The sequence below is a fragment of the Cervus canadensis genome, chromosome 6, assembly GCF_019320065.1.
Source record: "Cervus canadensis isolate Bull #8, Minnesota chromosome 6, ASM1932006v1, whole genome shotgun sequence".
NCBI lineage: Eukaryota > Metazoa > Chordata > Mammalia > Artiodactyla > Cervidae > Cervus > Cervus canadensis.
This window is the reverse complement of record NC_057391.1, coordinates 38,651,624-38,664,555: the sequence shown is the minus strand read 5'-3', so window position 1 is coordinate 38,664,555 and position 12,932 is coordinate 38,651,624. Positions and strand designations below refer to the sequence as shown.

Genomic DNA, 12,932 nt, shown 5'->3' with positions numbered 1-12,932 from the left:
GGAAAATGTCAATTTTCATTCCAATCCCATAGAAAGGCAATGCTGAAGAACGTTCAGACTACCACATAATTGCACTCATCTCTCATGCCAGCAAAGTTATGCTCAAAATTCTCCAAGCTAGGCTTCATGAACTGAGAACTTCCAGATATTCAAGCTGGATTTAAAAGAGGCAGAGGAACCAGAAGTTAAAATGCCAACATCCGCTGGATCATAGAAAAAGCAAAAGAATTCAAGAAAAACATCTACTTCTGCTTTATGGACTACGGCAAAGCCTTTGACTGTGTGAATCACAACAAGCTGTGGAACATTCTTAAAGGGATGGGAATACCAGACCGCTTTACCTGCCTTCCGAGAAATCTGTATGCAAGTCAAGAAGCAATAGTTAGAATTGGACATGGAACAATGGACTGGTTCCAAATTGGGAAAGGAGTACGACAAGGTTGTACATGTAACATTGCTTATTTAACTTCTATGCAGAGTACATCATGCGAAATGCTGGGCTGGATGAAGCACAGGCTGGAATCAAGATTGCTGGGAGAAATATCAGTAACCTCAGATACTCAGATGACACCACTCTCTGGCAGAAAGCGAAGAAGAACCAGAGAGCCTCTTGATGAAAAGTGAAAGAGGAGAGTGATAAAGCTGGCTTAAAACTCAACATTCAGAAAACTAAGATCGTGGCATCTGGTCCCATCACTTCATGGGAAATAGATGGGGAAACAATGGGAACAGTGCCAGATTTTATTTTCTTGGGTTCCAGAATCACTGCAAATGGTGACTGCAGCCCTCAAATTAAAAGATGCTTGCTCCTTGGAAGAAAAACTATGACCAACCTAGACAGCATATTAAAAAGCAGACACTACTTTGCTAACAAAGGTTTGTCTATTCAAAGCTATGGTTTTTCCAGTAGTCATGTGTGGATGTGTGGATTCTTTTTTGTTGTTGTTGCAGAGACACATCTTGTTTATTGTGCATCACACAATACCTGACCTAAGATCTGTTAACTGCATGAACAAATCAGTATCATGGACCATAAAGAAAGCTGAGCACTAAAGAACTGATGCTTCTGAACTGTGGTGTTGGAGAAGACTCTTGAGAGTCCCTTGGACAGTAAGGAGGTCAAACCAGTCAGTTCTAAAGGAAATCAGTCCTGAATATTCATTGGGAGGACTGATGCCGAAGTTGAAGCTCCAATACTTTGGCTACCTGATGTGAAGAACTGACTCCTTAGAAAAGACCCTGATGCTGAGAAAGATTGAAGGCAAGAAGAGAAGGGGACTACAGAGGATCAGATGGTTGGATGCCATCACCAACTCAATGGACATGAGTTTGAGCAAGCTTCAGGAATTGGTGATGGACAGGGAAGCCTGGTATGCTGCAGTCCATGGTGTCCCCCAAAATTGGACATGACTGAGCGACTAAACAACAAAAACAATAAACATAACAAATGTTCAAGAACTACATGAGTTATGTACAATTCTCTTCCTTGTTCATAATCAACAAATGCATCGTCTCATAAATTTCTTGGCTATTTCTGTCTCTGTCCCTCCCATTTGCAGCATAATACTGCTGAGTTATTTCAGCTTATTCCTCCTATGATGTCTAAAGTCCTGTCCATATTATGACTTCTGGGAAAAGCTACTGTCTTATGGGATATAATGGGAAGCAGTCCTAAAAATTATTTATAGAATTGTCACTTTCACTGAAACTCATGGTCCCCATCTGCGCTCCAGGATGGAACTGTGATGACTGATTTTCTGCTTAGAGAGAGGGCTGACTCTCAATTGGGTACCTCATTTTGACTTTCAATTACCATCATCAGTACTTCTTGATTCATTGTGCTGAGCAAGTCATATACAGTATCTCATTTCATCCTTACAACAACTATAAGAAAGTAGGATCTTTGATTTTCTTTTCACAGGTCAATCAAGGAAATCAAGACCTGGGAAAGGTCAGTAACTTACCTGAGGTTACACTGGTAAGAGGTAGAGCTGGGATATGAATGCAGTTTCTTTGACTTGAAAGCATGTGCACTCCCTTTGCTGTCTATCCTGATAGTAATTGCTGGCTTACCTTGAGCACCTACTTGGACTTTATGGATACTGGCTCAGAATAGCCATTTGATTATAGAGTATCACTATCTGCATTATAGAAAAGACTAAAAGCTTGGAAACTTTATGTGACTTGCTAGGGACAGTGTCAGGGTTCAGACCAGGTCTGTTTGCTTCTAAATCCATCTGACTTAACCACTCTGCACCATGCCCCCAATTCTTCCTCTTTGTGGCTAGTCCAGTGATGCAACTTCTCTCTAAACTGTCTGACAGATGATGACACTAAAATAGATTACAAGAAGACCTCCTCCCAGCCGGGTTCACTGGAAAGATACTAATCCTGAGAGAAGCAGCTGCCCAGTGACTGGGTCCTAGACCCAGGGACAGAGTGCTCACTGCGCACAGCCTCAGGGTCCCTCTCTTCCTTCTCTTCTCACGCTGGAATGGAGTAAATCTATTTTGTGCCAAACTAGGATTTCTTCCTTTCAGAATTGAGTAACTCAGGTCATGTGACCCCCCCCAGTAGGGAAATCACACAGGGTAGAGTGTTAATTTTAGCGGTGATGGGCAGTGGCAGCAGTCATTAGAGCAAGAGACCTCCAGTGTCCCCACAAGTTGCCAGAAAGCTTCCAAATCCAGGGTGCTCATGTAAAGGGCAAGCCCTGGGTCCTAGGAAGTCAGTGGTCAGCTGTGTTCTGCATTTCACTCCTTTTCTTTAACTCCAGTTCAGACTGAAAGGAACCAGGCTCCCGAAAGAAATGATTCATTCCAGGTTCTAGAGCAAGAAATGTACAAGATGAGCCTGGAACTTTTTGTTGTGGCCAGAAAACAAGGAAGCAGTTGAAGATGAATGGTGTCATGTCAAGTGATAACAGGCAACAATGTCTGAAGATGGGACAATTTGAACGTCAAAAAGAATAATGACTGCAATGGATTAAAACATGTTGCAGAGTTTCCTATTGATCACACTGTTCATAGGGTATTATTTCAAGCTGTGATCCTCAGGAATAGGGAGAAAATAGGAAGAGAGTTGATTCTCATTATTCATGGTAGTTACGTTCTATAAATTTACTGTGAATGTTCAGTTAGTGAATATTGAGCCATCATACCTGGTGGAAACACAGTATTAGATTCCTGGGAGTCTCTGATCACAAGATTTTCATCAACCCATCAATATACAAACTTATTTTATGTGTATTTCTGTTTAAATACACCTTGTGTAATATGTGTTATTAATTCACTAACATTGAACTGACAACACCATAGCTCATGCCTGAACGAAGCTTATCTAATATACATATTTTCTCCTTAAGGCACATCCAGCCTTCTTGCACTTTAGAACACTCAATAGTCCTTCAGTACAGCACATGGGGGGGTGGATTTTAAAAGAGAAATCATCAATAAAAAGTACAGAAATGTGACAAAACGTAACACCAAACAGACCGTGAGAAGGACTCTTGTTTACAGTCTGAGAGCTGAAACTAGCAGGCAGAGGGTCACCTTGTCTGACTTCAGCTAGGAACGTGTATGAAGGGAGACAAATTTTTCACTGCCCTACACTTGTCAGCAAATGATTGAAGGAGCCCTATGGGTATTGACTTAGGGGTTACAAATGAATTTCAGTGAGTAGGTGAATTCACAGATAAAGAAGTCCTAAGGGTCAACTAATCCTGGATCACAGCATTGACATCTCCAGGAAGGGAAAAACCACATTCCTTTACAGTCAGAGTAATTTTATGACGATTTGATCTGAAGCAACTAAAGGAAGGATGGCATTATTCACAAATAGGGAGAATTAAAATATAGAGGAAATCAGATGACTCTCTTTCACTGTCTACTGGGTCAGAGTTGGATATAATGTGCTAAAATTGTGGCCAGAAAAGTTCTGGCTAGAAATAACGATGAACTTTCAGACTGTGAAAGGTTAATGCAGGAAGGAGATGGGTACTTTGTTTTGCCTTCAGAACCTTAACATCAGGAAAGGAGCCCCTCTACCTGGAGTGGGGAAAGCAGTCGCTTCCAAAACTTTTCAATTCGGTGATTTGTAAGTTTTTTATAGCAGTTTTTATACTCCTGTATAATATATACTATATATTCCTGGTGCTCTGGGGGTATATAGTACACTTCTAAAAGTTCTATCGTGATTATTTAAATCTGAAGTTTGGATGAAAATGGTAAAGAAGTGTCAGCTTTTTTTTTTTTTTTAAAGTAGAATGCTTCCCAGGTGTGAGCTGAGTCCTCATGGTTCCTTGGAGATCTTGAACCCCCATTCACAGCCTCTGAGAGGTCAGGCCCTCTTTGCCTCCACTTGCTTCTTTCTGCTTCTCTCCTTTCCCCATTCCTGTGCTTTCCACATTCTGATTTGCGGGTATGCTGGCCCAATACAACTTGTGAAAATCTAAACACTAACTTCCATCCTTTACCGAGAAAAGTCACATACTTGCCTCCAGCATTTCACAAGTTCATCAATAAAGGGATCTTTGAGGTTCAGGTCAAGGGGGGGATGACCCTGGCAGGGGAAGCCTCCTAACTTGTTGCTTCTCCCAGCCCACTTTGGTTTCTTTTCTAGCTCTCCTTTCTCTTGTAAGTAAATCAGCATTTTTTTTTTTTTTCTTTTTCTCCCCCAGAAAACAAACATGTCCAGCTCCCTTCCTGTGATTACAAGAATCTTCCTACATTTTCCTTGGGCGTTTTCTTCTTGAAGAGAGAAACTGAAGATTCGACCATGCTGAGGATTCACATATAAAAGCACATTTGCATAAACATGTATAAAATATCAAAGATAATTTTGTGGTGGTAACAAGACCTAACCTGAAGAATGTAATGATTTATTTTAGTTTAGTTTTTTTTTTTTTTTTTAGTTTAGTTTTTGACTGTGCCATGCAGCATGTGGGATCTTAGTTTCCCAACCAGGGATTGAACCCGTGCCCCCTGCATTGGAAGCGTGGATCCATAACTACTGGATCACAGTTCATGGAATTCTCCAGGCCAGAATACTGGAGTGGGTAGCCTTTCCCTTCTCCAGGGTATCTTCCCAGCCCAGGGATCAAACCCAGGTCTCCCACATTGCAGGCGGATTCTTACCATGTGAGCTACCAGGGAAGCCCACTAGACCACCAGGGAAGTCCTATTTTATTTTAAAATTTTGTCTGGTGTAACAACTTGGGACAGGGAGAAGTTAGTTCTGCCTGGATAGTGGGGACTTGGGAAGGGGCAGGAGACCAGGTCAGACAGACAGCAGCAAAGTCCAGCTTCAGGGGCTGGATTCAGGTTGATAGGAGCCCAGGAGAAAGAAATGGTTTGGGAAGGGGAGTATGAAGGGAATGGCAGAACTCTGAGTTTAAGAGAAAAGGGGTCTTATTTGTCTTATTTCTCTATTCTTTTTTTTTTTTCTTATTTCTCTATTCTAAAGGCACTTTCCCCGCCCCCCTCATATTTTAATATTCCTGAATTTTTCATGCATCTTATATTAGAAACTTCCTTCAATTGCATTCAGCTGGATGGTGGTTGTGACCTTCCGGGGATACCCTCTGATAAGATCAAGAAAGTACCAGCATCAGAATCTTCTAGACTTGGTGAAAGACAGTTCATGATAAATTACAGCTTGGAAAACTTATCTAAACTCTATCCTTAAAAAGAGTGTAATTCAAGAAATTTCCAGGTTTGGAACTATAAGGAGACAAAGTTGCCTGTTCAGAGTACAGAGGGACTTCTCTCTGACTGGGAAAGAAGTTTCCTCAGGTCTAGGCAGAGGGAACTAGCTGACCCAAGGCAGCAGAAGAGCAAGGCTGAGAGCCAGATTAGAATAACAGGGCAAAGCACAACTGGATATGGGGCTGTAATACTAATAACAGGTTAGAGGGAAGGCAGGTGGGTGAAGCTGAGACCCAGCTCTGAACTGGCAAAGGGTCGGGCCCTGAATAGATGGCATGGGAACAGGACTTGAGAGGAAAAGGTAATTGGGCAGCCTATGGCTAGAGGCCCAGCTACTGCCAGCAAATTATAGAGAACTAGATCTGGAGATCAGGGGAAGGTGGTTAATTCCCCCAACTCCCAAGAGCCAGTGAAAACAAAGAAAGCTGAGCAGGAAGTGGCTCAGGGAAAATGCAGAGCCCCAGCTGTCAGCCCTGGGAGCTTAGAGGGCAGAGGAGGAAGGGAAAGCAGATTTCCTAGGGGAAGAGCTGAAGGGATAAATTAGAGGTGGCTGTATGTCAATGAGGGGTTCCCTGGTGGCTCAGATGGTAAAGAATCTGTCTGCCAAGCAGGAGACACAGACTTGCTCCCTGGGTTGGGGAGATCCCCTGGAAAAGGAAATGGCAACCCACTTCAATAGTCTTGCCTGGGAAGTCCCATGGCTAGAGGCGCCTGGTGGGCTTCAGTCCATGGGGTCTCAGAGTCAGACTTGAAGAGCAACTGAAGAGCAATGGTAGTATGTCAATGATGCAGTTTTGAGCTCAGCTGTGAATGGGAGGCCCAAAGAGGCTATAACCTCCTGGCACAGCCAAGAGACACTGAGGCTGAATTCATCAAGTGCAGTTTAACATGAAGTCTGATTTAACCTGGCTCCCAAATAGAGTTGACCCATCCTTCTCTGGGATCCAGGTTAGGGTGGAGCTGGAATGAGATGGAATTTACTGAAAGGAAACTCTGTGTAGGGTCAGAGACAAAGGAGGCTCAGGAACATGTTGCCAGTCCCTGTTGCTGGAGGCCTTAGTGAGCTGAGCTGACTTGGAGGGTCTGCACCACACAGAACCTTCGTGCCCTCCACCACAAGAGGATGTAAGTCAACTTGCCTGTGGAGGGACCTTGGCCTAGAAGGCAGAGGCACCAGGGAGGGAGGTGCTGCTTCCCAAGGGAGAATTCCCTCATGGGCCTCTGGTCACTGTGGAGTGATCTGGGGATCCCACATTCCCAAGGGTAAGGAGGGCACCAGATGCACAAGGTCTTGCAGCTGGCCCCTCATGCCTCTCCCCTCCAAAAGCAAAAGGGATCTAAGCTGTCCCTGATTTTAGCAGTGATTGCAGGAGGGTATGGAGAAATAATCTGGAATGCACGAGGCAAAAGCAGATGGGGAAATGGGAACACTTGCTTGCCTCCTTAGTCCCCAGGTTGTTACAGCCAGTCGCTGAGTGAGCAGCCATGTTCCCCAGGGCATTGTGATCCCCCATTATGTGGTCACCTTCACACTCCCATGATGCACTCACATTTCACAAACGCACTTTTGTATTTGATGGGGGAAGACGGGCATTGCCAAAAGGACAAGCAGTTGCCTGCCCACAGGGGATGGGTCACACATCAATCCTCACGGTAGGTAGACCGCCTCATTTAGATCAGGCAAAAAGTACTCAAATACATTACTGTGACTAGTATCTTGTTGGTCTAGACACAAATGAAGCTGGAAAGATGTTTCTGACATTGCCCTTTTTAGAGGCTGCACATCCAGTCATATTGGGAGCATTTTAAATTCATGGGCACTCCCCCATGTGTCAGGCACTTGTAAGTCTTTGGTGTGGATTAACTCAATCTTCACAACAGCCTTGTGAGATGGGTCCTTTTATTAGGATTATTCCTCATTTTTCTGAATTTGTGACAGGCAAAGAGAAGAGTATGTGATCAAGATTACCAAAGTGTTATGTATCAGGGTCAGAATTTGACCTCGGGTCAGGACTGGGCTCTTAGCCGCTCTACCGTTCTACCTCCAGCTCACAGGGGCCGCTGCTTCCAGGGCCCAAAACCCCTAAGATAATGCCCAGTTCCTTTTGTGGCTTGTGAGAACCCAGTAAATGACACCCCACTTCTGTGCCTGAGTTTTGAACCAATGGATAAATGAGACAAATGTGTAAGGCAGGTGGGAGTTGAAAATGCTACATATATTGTTCATAAGTCTGATCTTGCCTTCTAAAGCCCACAATTAGATAGATTTTGTTGCCAAGAGTTCAGTTTCTATAGCCAGAATGCCCGGGGACAATAATAGTACTCACCTCTCAGGGTTGTTGTGAAGATGAAATGAGTTAACGTATGGAAGCACTTAGAATAGTTATCGTTGTGTTGAGTTCTTAGGGTTAATTGTGATCATACTCTTCACCAGTATGTATGAGTCTCGGAGTCTGAGGACTCCCCTCAGGGACATGCCATTGGGAAACTTGCCACAAGGAGTAGCAGGTAGCTTGTTCCCAGGAGGAAAAAGAAAGTGTTGGGCTTCACAGATCATGTTCTCTTTACAAACCCACCCTCCCCGCTCGCCCCACCCCCGGGGAGGAGAGAGGAGAGAGGCCAGGAATGTTGTGTGACCGCAGCCCCCACCACATGGAATGGAACACGGGTTTCACCCCACACCTGTCCCCAGTGATACTGGGCAAGAGTCATCAGTCTCCCAGAAGCCTTTTCTAGAGCCATTCTTCTCTGTCCGGGGGTTTGTCATCAAGAAAATTTGGCTTAGTAATGGGGAAGTGGTGTAAGGTTTGATTGCTTTCTGATCCTAGAAATAGATGCTGTAAGTAAAGCCCGGAGGAATCAGATTGTTTGGTTTGGACACTCAGTGTGTGATGCTCTCTATTAGAGGGGGAAAGGCAGTGAGGCTGTGCCCAGTGCGAGGGTGAGGAGAGGTTGCAAGAGGGTGCCGTGGCCTGTGTCTCTCTTCTTTTAAGAAGAAAAGGTTGACGTGCAGCCGTTTATCTTAACTAGAATCATAGTTTGTCCTGAGGAAGTCTCCCTTGATCATCATCATCACCACCTGATTGTAATAAGCAATACTTGATTGTGAATAAAAATTCAGATTGGTGTTGACTGACTCTGCACTTTTGATAGTAAAAGCAGGAAGGGCCTCTCATAGGATATAGTCCCCTTTTCAGACTGTCTGAGCCTGACAAAGGTCACTACATCTATGAGATACACGGAAAACTTATGTCTCCAAGAAGTGCTTTACATTTCAGAAAGTTCTAGTCAACGCAGCAGTTTAGTCTCAATCTCATTGCTGTGTGACTGTAGATAAGTCACATGCCCTTTCTGGACCTTTATCACTGCACCTGTAGGTGAAGGGGCTGGACCACATCTCCAAGATATTCCAAGACTGATCATCTCTAATTCTGTATTCTAGCTTATACCAATGAACCCAAGAGGCAGTGTTCCCCCAAACTTAACCTCAGAGGAACTAGGGACATTTTAACAGAGAGTGGGCTTTGCTATCTGGACCTTTAGAGACAGTACAAATTTCCAGACTTGGGGTGGTGGTGGTGGGAGCACAATTTAGGACAAAGCTTCTCATGGCCTTCCTTTCACACTGACAATGACAGTTTGTTTCGGGACCCATCTAGGGCCTAGAGCATAACAGACCCATTTAAAGCATTTTTATTAATGTGTAGGTCTAAGTTTTAAGGCTAAAATCCACCAACGATTTCACTAAAAGCAGTATTTGTAAGTTTTTTGGGTTTTTGTCTCTGCAGTACTGTTAGAAAAGGCTTTTAGGAACTGTTAGGTTGGAACACAAGACTGTCCTCTCTCAGAGGTCAGTGGTCTGTGATGTGGATTTTCATTCACCACCAGCAGCTGAGTGCCTACTGTGGGCCAGGTGCTTTGCTGGGTGAGGGGCTCCGAAGAGGAATGAGAATGCTCCCCCTCTCAGCTGATGGGAATGGACGTGAGAAAGCTGGACGGAAGTGATACCTGAGCAGGGTTTTACAGCAAGGGTAAGGAAGAACAAAGCAGATAAAAACAAGACGGGCATGACAGACAGCAGGAGCGAAGGCTGAGAGGTACGAGACGACTTGGGACAACAGAGCAGCTGCATGTGTCAGGGTCCAGGGGAGAGGGTGGAGGAGAGATGGACAGGGAGGCCGGGCTGGCTGGAGGAGAGGCAATCCCCCAGGTAGGGAGTTTGATCTCAAGGCCTGCCGGCGGTGGGTAGGGAGAGCGGTGTTGTTAAAGATATTTCAGCAGGGATGTGATGTGTCCCAGTGCCCTGGCAGCAGGGCAGTGACTGGGTTGGGGAATGAAGTTCTTTCCAATCCTCTCTTCTAAACCGAGGGCCCCCAGGACAGTCATGACCACAGAACCAACAGGTGGCGAGTGGGGCCCTTGTGGAACACACAGCGTGAAGACAGGGTTGCTGGCTATTTCAGGTTAAAAAGAAACACATGGCTCATGAATAGCACCGGGCCCCAGTGCTTCTTTTTAGTTTGCCAGTGGCCATGTGGTTCTGAAATATGGAGCCCTGGAAAGAGGAGAGTGGCAGAGAAGATTACTTTTTCTAGCACAAAATGTTAGGATTAGAAGGAGAAGCCCTAGCCATCATTTGTCCTCACCTTCTGAATGAGGAAATAAAGACACACCACAGCGAAGCTGATCCAGTTTAACCTGCTGAAGCTAATAAACAGCACTCAGATAACATGGGTTCCTCAGGAGGGCCTCTCTCTCTCTGACCTAGGTTAACTCTCCTTGCCTTCTGATCCCATAGCACCCTGAACATTGTCTCCTGAAACTTATCCGTCTTGTTCAAAGCATGTCTTGCCCTCAGGACTCTTGGCTGCAGGAGAGCAGGAATTTTTGTTTTTCTTATTTATGCTGACTCCTCAGTTGCTTGCCTGGTTTCTGGCTCTAGAAGGTGTTCAAAAATATTTATTGAATTAAAGAAAGTGTCATGCCAGAGGTGTGATCAGAGAAGGAAGCTTGGGAAATGTGACTTGCCTTCTGGTAGATCACTGTACATGGAAGCCAGAGGCTGGAAGAGCCATTAAGAGAGAAAGGGTTTTCATCCAGGCTGTCATGCGTGTCGAATAGGCTTTGCTGTGGTGTGTCTTTATTTCCTCATTCAGGAGGTGAGGACAAATGATGGCTAGGGCTTCTCCTTCTAATCCTAACATTTTGTGCTTGAAAATGTAGTCTTTGCTGCCACTCTCTTCTTTTCAGGACTCCGTATTTAAGAACAACATGGCCACTGACAAACTAAAATGAACATCACAATTTTCACGCTCCAGTGAGAGAGTGAAAAAAATCCTAATAAGATGCAGGACACCCAACAGAGAGTAGATCTGGACTCCTCTCCAGGTCAGAATTTTGAAAGTTGTTTGGATATTCCAGTTTGGAATCTGTTCTGGGAAAGGAATATTTCCTTTTTATAGGGTGAATTAAATTGAGTTCCAATTGCTTTCGTAAAAAAACAAGATTTTTTCAGAAAGAGAGCAAGGAGTGAGAATGAGCCCTCCTCCCCTGAGGACAGAGCCCCATGGAGCTGCTCCAGGATCCTCCCCACCCAGTGCCCTGTGCCCCCAGGAGCTGTGCTGTGGGGAGGTGCTGAGTAGGAGGTTTTCTCTGAGGGGAAAAAACCCAAGCAGCAAGCAGTCAGCTACTCACCGGAGGTCTCTTCCAGATGAACTGGATGGGGAACTTCTGGCTGTAAAACAGGGAGGTCTCATCCGGTGGGAACTCAGGATCCACAAAAAGAACCTTCTTTTCCAGACATTTCCTGTGAAGCTGCTCGAATGTCTTCTCTTTCACCCCAATAATGGGAAAATTGCGGCTGATGATGGCTGAGTAGATGCCACTTGGGTTTCCACCCCCTGCCTCCGTTCCCTTGCCCTGGGCTGCCTGGGCGATGGGCCCTGGAGACCTGGGCTCAGCCCCTGTCCGTGGGGCCACAGAGGCGCTAATGACGGTCGGCATGGCTGGCAAATTTGGAAAGAAAAGGTTTTTAAAGACAGCAAGATTCAGCTACCTTTAAGGAAAGGAAGCAACTGCAAAGGGGAAGTTCCAGTGATTCTGTCATCGGAAAGAAAAATGTCCACATCCAATTTGAAGTTTAAAACCCATCAGAAGGTCGTCCAGCTTAAAAACTGAGCTGTGGTCCGGAAGCCATCAGTTTTCCTGAGGAAGGAGCACTAAAGGATTTCTGCAGCAGTTTTTACCTGGGGGGCTCCTACCAGCAGCATACATACCAGAGGGGAGAGAAAGAGAGTGAGGGTTGTGTTTCAGTGGCCCAAAGAAGCTTGAGCCAGGAAGACCAAAAATAGACATGAAGAAAGATCATGAGTATGAGAACAAGAGAGAGGGTATTGGTGCAGCTAGACTGCATGGTAGAGAGAGAAGGACCAGGTCAGGGATGTCCCTGTGTTGCCATGAAGTGCTGACGTTATCAGGAAATGAAAGGGGAATATTTGAGTAAGTTGAAACTGAAAATTAGCAAAGAATGGCAGATGCAGTATTGAATCAGCAGACTACCAAACTATTGGCCACCAGATTAATGGAGAACAATATTGAGAAAAGCTAGCAAGTGTGGATGTGAGATACTGAATTCTAGAATATTCTAAGCATTTTTGAGAACATGGTTTTTACTTTTAAAAATCCTAGGATATCAGAACATTATTCGACTTGATTTGGTATCTCTTCTAGAATGGTCTGATGTCAGCGTTCAGTGCAACCGTCTGGGTGGAAAATGCCACTCAGCAGAGTCCTCAGCTGAGAAAATCCCTGTCTCTTCTTGACCTAGGCATCGCTTTTCCCCACCTCCCAAATCAACACTGGGACCAGATCCTCTACAAAAAGTGCACCTGAGCACAGCATATTCAGGCGTGCCACATTAGGCATCTGAGTCAGAAGCTGGAATTGGATACTGAGCCAGGTTGGCTGTCAAGTCCTGGCATGTGATACCTAAAGGGGTGGCTTCGGGCACAAGTGGCTCTGGGGAAGGGAATTGCCTGCCTGGCCTCCACCTTGTCTTCTGCTTATGGTAGCTGCTACCCAGGCAGTAAGGAGATGGCCACATTCCAAGTGTGGCTGAGTGGAATCTAGCCCTAGACTGCAGTTCCGCCTGTCCCCATGTGACCACTTCATCAGCCCAAGGCTAGAGGCTATGAGAGAAGTGGGGAAGTGACAGCTGGAATAGGGAGA

The 12,932-nt window shown here is 45.1% G+C and overlaps 1 protein-coding gene across 3 annotated transcripts in view; it reads right to left on the bottom strand.

Annotated features, from left to right (window-relative positions):
• CAPN3 (calpain 3) overlaps positions 1–12,026 on the bottom strand; it is a 49,578-nt gene extending 37,552 nt beyond the window's left edge. For 2 of the 3 annotated variants that reach the window (XM_043471580.1, XM_043471581.1), the window contains exon 1: positions 11,400–12,026. In XM_043471580.1, coding sequence (XP_043327515.1) covers positions 11,400–11,708 — 309 coding nt within the window. In that variant the 5' untranslated portion in view covers positions 11,709–12,026. The remainder of the gene's footprint in view (positions 1–11,399) is intronic. The other variant, XM_043471579.1, reaches the window with a different exon arrangement.
• Between the last annotated feature and the right edge of the window lie 906 nt (positions 12,027–12,932).